Here is a 6,184-nt window from a genome sequence, read left to right as displayed (position 1 = left end):
TCACTTAAACTTGCAAACTTTTCCATGGAGTTTTGGAAGACTCTGTAGTAGTCACCGACGGCGCCGTTTTTTTTGCTCAATGTGACTGAACAACACGTCAAAATTGTGAAACCCAATCAAGTCCCCCTACATAACTACTTGTGGCAAAAGTAGTCGCCAAACATTCATCTACTTTTTGAACTCCGTTTCCGCATTTTTATACTGCACCGATTTGTAAGCGATTTGATCAGACGATACCAAGAGAACAATTTAATAAACTAAATAGGGATCTGAAAAGATTGAAAAATGAAAAAAGTGCCGTTTTTTGTGTGGATATATAGCTAATCAATTTCATTGTCAGTGTAATTGAGCAAGCAATAAAGCGAAAAGATAAAAATGGATTTCCATAAAGGAGTTATTTAGTAAATTAACAGGTATATGGAATACTTTTACGTTTTAATTCCCTCCATTGCGCACTTCTTTAACTAAAAGGACTAAAATCACTTCCGAGGTACAATACAAATTGCTGCTGTTTTATACATTAAGTGGCAGTTAGGAGAATTTATCTCTGCAGTGTAATAATATCTTCTAGTTCGTAACCCTTTCAGTAGCATGAAAATTTCTCTATGCCATCTGAAACACCTCTGTATTGCCGCACGGACACTAACGCAGGAATAATTTTCCAATATCGGGATCGGCACAAAGCCATCTCAGAGGTTATCTTCCAAACTTAATCTGCTTTCGATGTTCTTGGGCGATGTTTTTCAGCATGCATTTTCAAGATGATGTGAGACAAACTAAGCATTTTCTACTTCAATGCCTACGGATTACTTTCCAAAGTAAAACGAAATTAGGAATTTCGGCTTGTCAAAAAGATTGGCTAAATGAATTAGGCAAAGCAGAAAGAAAAAAATGGAGGCGCAGGATTAACAAATAATTCCATGATTTCTTGCTAAGTTGGGATGAGTTAAGCTTCAGGGAGGGGAGAAGGTTATTACGACTTTTAGAATAGTGACATGTAAAGCCGTAAAGAAGGTGTTGAAGGTAAAGGTGCCGAAGGCAGACAATGCAAAGAAGAGGATGTGGAAGACGAGTTATGCCATCTACTTCTACAAGATGTTGCACCAGATGTATCCAGACACGAGCATCTCCTCCGTGAACGACATCCTCGAGCGGATTGCCTTTGAGTCGAGTCGGTTGGCGCATTACAATAAGAAGTTAACCATCACGCGAAGAAAGATCAACACTGCTGTGCATCTACTGCTGCCCGGTAAGTCGGTCATCCATCCGGTGTCAGAGAGCACGAAGGCTGTGATGAATAAATGCAATATGTATCGATTTGATAAAAAAAGAATTGATGTGGCTAACGTAAAATGCATTTAGTACTTCAATTTTGCACTTGTCATTACTTCAGAGCTAGAAATAAACATCATTTCAGCTTCAACCAGCAAAGTTTCATCTGCTCAACAGGCGCAAGCTAAAGCACAACAGCCCACTGAGTAACAGCTAACTTCAAAGGTGCCAGCTAGGCCATGGTGGCTGGTAAGGGAGATGGTTACATTTCTTGACACCCAGTCATCCCCACTCTTTCCTTACACTAGCTTTTAGTGAGGATTTGAATGCCAAAATAAATAGCAGAGGAGGACGTAACGTGATTTAAAGTGAAAAGGAATTTGTGTAAAGGTAGACGAGATTAACGATCGTTAAGCTGCGCTAACATGGCTGGAAGGGTAGTATTTAATGAACACGTGAAATGACATCTAAGGTAAAAGCACTGGAAGTGGTCAAGTCCAGAATGGAAAGAAAGATTAAGATGATTTCTGCCCTCCACGCTTGCAAGGCTTTACCCTAGGTGCATTTATACAAAGGTGTTTCCTATAGGAAATTCAATCACAAACACATTGCTGCAGTAATTTGAAATGCAGGTTGGTGTATTAAAAATGGAAAATCGAGCATTGGAAGCAGATGGATCTAAGCTGCTGTTAGTGATTTGGTTAAGCACACGGTGTCGAATATGGTCAGGTATACAGTTGTCAGTACGAAAATGGGTAATTTGCATGATTTCTGGAACCCGCCATTTTTGTGACTAGTTGTGTATCCGTTCCAGAAATGGAGCTGTTGCTCACTTCTTCTTCCTCAGCATAAAATTGCATTTGGACATAATACAAGCGCAGTAATCCGCACTTTTAGTCCACTTTCAAACAGTAGCAAGAGTAGTCGTTAGCGATAGTTGAAAGTCGCCACATCTCGTAAATCAGAACCTTAAACATAGATTAAGGAATCTCCATTACTCTGTTGGCTATTAATGGTGCATCAAAGGCATCGATATTGGTACAATCTGATGCAAAATTTCATTTTGATGAAACATTACGTATAGAAACATGAATTAGTTGCAAAAACACAAATGCTTGATCTGTAGTGTATCGTCTGCATAATACAAACTAATTATTCTACATTTTGCACGTGTATGTGCTGCAAGTCACAAACAACTGCTTTTTAAGTTGTGTATCAGTTGATACACACCACGTCGTGATTCATCCAGTTGTGCGCTCACATTCCAGCTTATAGTCAATTTAACCAGCCTTGCATGCTTATTTACTATTTTTCTATTAGCCTTTTTCATACAAATCATTTTTGAAGCTTAGGAAGATTTCGCTTCCGCATTTGTTGTAAGACGCTCTTGCTTATTTTTAACGTTGGCAATATTTAGATCTCCAAAACAAACGATGCTGCGATAGAGCTTAAAAGAGTAATCCGGCGGAACAGAAAGGTACGAAAATGCCTGGTGTTAAATTTATCAGCTTCCACCAAATACCCGATTTTACCTCACCCAGATGCCATTGTATGTCGACGTAACCATCCCAAACCCCGATAACTGTTGCGGATGCCCCAAGGACAGTTGAGTAAATTTGTCTTTAACTTTACCAATGCTTTTGCTTATTCCTCTTACTTAATTTAAAATTCGTAATTTTTCCAAAACTCATTTTCCTGGCTGACTTATGTGCGAAAAGGCATGGGATCTAGAACCTAAGTGGAAGAAATCAGCAAAGACTTGGTCGTCATTTGTTGGTGAAGTAGTAATGGGTTTTTAGGGCAACCTGATTCTAAAAATGGGTGTAGGACACTCCGAAGCATTGCCTTCATGAATATGACCACAGGGCAGGAGGTGGGGGCAATTCTAGAAGAGCGACCTCCTTGGTTTATTAAGAAGTGCATCAGAGTGCAATCCGTATTTTTACAAAATTTCAGTTGGGTTGCTGTGATTGGGACACAGGTTTCCTAAGTCAAATTCCACATGGTAGTAGATAGCGAAGTCAATGATACGCTGACACAGTATGTACTTCTTTAGCACTTTTACCAATTCTTACAATAGACCTAATTAAACCATAAGATGCTGCCAAATGGTATGCATGACATCTGATTTCGGCAAGTTGTCACAACCTATGAAATGGCTTAGCTGTATTTATGTTCAACTCTCAATATTCCAAAATCCTTACTTGTCCATTAAATACTACTTATAATGAAAATGCATGATTGACTAGTCCTGAGGATAAAGTGCACATGAAATTGGTAACGATGACAGCAACCATGTGACGGCTCATTTTAATTCACCGCCAATTAATGCATTGTCCCAAAATAAAGGTAACTACCGCTTGCAGTGTATATGAACACCTCTTTTATGGCTAGCTAGTTTTATTGGTGATTACAAAACAAGTAAATACAGACATAAATACCTTAAATCCCCTGACATGAACTTGTGCCATTTTTACTTTTCTCTTTTACATCCAAGCAAAAGAGATGCTCACCATTTAGAATAATTGCTTTTATTATAAGCTAATTATCATCCTACTTAAATGCACCAAAAGAAGTGGTGGTGTACCTTGCTACCAGTAAATATAAATTAGGTTTACCTTCTACACCGGTGCCATCAATGCAGAGGCCATTGTGCTATTTACAAGGTCATTATCGCCAGGCGCACTAGCATTAAAGTGGCCTCAAGGTTGGACTACAACTCTCCTGGTAATTGGAGACATTAGTGACTCTTTCAGAGTGAATAAATCATCGCAAACAATGAAATAGGCCTTTGGGTAAATCAACAAATATTTGCTACACTCTACTGACTTATTGCCACTAAAAGAATCAATTCCATTGACGTATTTATTAGAAAACATGTTTTTTACTCATTAAAAGTATGAATATGTGCGCAGGTGAATAAATTGTTGGAAAAATGAATAGGAGTGTACCCTTAAAATCTGCTTTGGTACTATGTCTAAGGTACGTATAATTTGTAACGGTCTACCCAGATGCTTTAGTGATTGCATATAGCTCGACTTGTGGAATTTACGAACTGGGTGATGGAAATATATTTGAGCACCCATGTTTTAGCTTGAAAGTGAAGCAGTCGGTGTTTGTTCTTGCAATCATAATCTTCTGAGATTATAAGGTGTTAATAGTCAAGTTTTGAACATCAACATACAGTAGATTAGGAAATTAAATCTAGTATTTGAGTCAATATTAACAACTCTTGATAGACATACTGTACTTGTTAAATAAGAGCTCCTACATTGCAAAAATTGACAGTATATGCCATATTTTTTCAATTGTGATATACGTAAATTAGGATGTCATGTATTTTAACCACCCTGTATGGCAAACGGCGAACAAACGGAATAAACAGAACGGGAATTATATGTACGTAAAAAATTACCATAAAATAACAAGCGAATATTTTATGTTGAGTAGGCGGTTGTGAGATCGCAATTGGCAGATTTGGGACCTGCATTTCAGCTGATCCACTGTATGATTTTCACTTGATCGTAACGGGCACCTGATACATGCGTACCTTTTTAAATGCATCCGGAAAATGATGAATAACTATTAATGGAAAAGTGTTAAATACACCTAGTTAAAGGAGATATTCTGCAGTTTTATGCAAGATAAGTCCTTCCCTTATGAATAAAATAAGGTTGGTTAAGAAAGCCTTGAGCGCAGGAACGCTGAGTCAATAATACTACATACATCTATTTATAAACCCATGGGGTTACACCACGTTTGTTTTGGTTAGTTTTAAGAGAGGTTGCTATTTTATTTCGAATTAAATTGTTTTAAATCAATAAGCACTTTGATTCACAGACATGCAGCCATTTTATTTTGTGTCGGCATGCAATGCTATTCACTATGCTCATTCGTTCACCTACTTATTCTTGTGCAAAATGTTGCGTTGGCATTGCTATAACATTCGAAAACAATGTCATGTGGGCTTGTTAGAACTCAGGAAAGCATGTGATCAAACAAAAAAGTTTTGTAAAATTTGTGTATATGTAAGGGAATGCAAGCATGCTTGTGATAAAATGTTATTTATTAAATCGATCAACATAAAATTTGAACAAAAATGATCGTGTTATCTGATTAGCTAAAGTAAAGTACACTTACATCACTTAAACAATTGCAGAGGAGTCATCATTTAACCTGTTTGCTTTTTTTTAGCACCTCTTTACCAGTGTCGAGCTTATGTGATGCTCAACAAATAAAAAGAGAGAAATATTTCCGACATTCCTAATCAAACCAATAAGTAAAACAAGAGGGCATCGTGCATCACTTTTTGAAGTTCATCTAGCCTTTGCGTATATCTGGATCACCGCATAACATAGGATATTGTAAGAACGTAATCACTGTTGCTTTATGAGCACACCTAATCGTCCATAAATGCGATTGCATAAGTTGTTGTAATAATGTTGGATAGGCTTCACATCAACAAGTGCATGAGTTATTTCGAATGTCGTGAGTTGCAACCATTAGTAGGAGTTCACGTTTGTCCTTGCTTAGGAGCTAGTACTACATCGTCACAACTGCAGTGGACAACTTTTCTGTGGCCCATGTTTTACACTAGCACAAACAGTTGTAAACGCACAAGCATGCAAAAATCGAATACTCAAGGCGCTAGCTGACCTGGGTGGTGGAAGAAATGGAACTGCTTTCTTGAAATTTTTTAGTCCTCATTATGTTTGCCGTGAGTGTTTAACAATAAAGATTCGAATACCCGAGATGCAGGAAAGGAAAGGCTTCGTGAAAGTGCGACAGAAAAATATGGCATAACAAAATTTGGGAAAGAGAAATAGCGGTGAAGAGAGAAAGATACACAATAAACAAATACAGGGACTAGAAAAAGATTTTTAAGGATTGAGTTGCCTTGGCATAGCTCAAG

The 6,184-nt window shown here is 37.7% G+C and overlaps 1 protein-coding gene across 1 annotated transcript; it reads left to right on the top strand. All coding sequences in view use genetic code 11, as the record gives it.

The window, feature by feature from the left end:
- Nucleotides 1–1,059: 1,059 nt before the first annotated feature.
- EGR_08573 (Histone H2B) lies at nucleotides 1,060–1,362 on the top strand (the record flags this gene model as incomplete). Its single annotated transcript, XM_024497822.1, has 1 exon — nucleotides 1,060–1,362. The coding sequence occupies one exon, from the start codon at nucleotides 1,060–1,062 to the stop codon at nucleotides 1,360–1,362; it is 303 nt and encodes a 100-aa protein (XP_024347743.1).
- Nucleotides 1,363–6,184: the final 4,822 nt, after the last annotated feature.

Source organism: Echinococcus granulosus (assembly GCF_000524195.1).
Source record: "Echinococcus granulosus chromosome Unknown EG_S00111, whole genome shotgun sequence".
Classification (NCBI taxonomy): domain Eukaryota; kingdom Metazoa; phylum Platyhelminthes; class Cestoda; order Cyclophyllidea; family Taeniidae; genus Echinococcus; species Echinococcus granulosus.
Note: the sequence above shows the minus strand (reverse complement) of the source record. Positions and strands in the feature narration are given on the sequence as shown.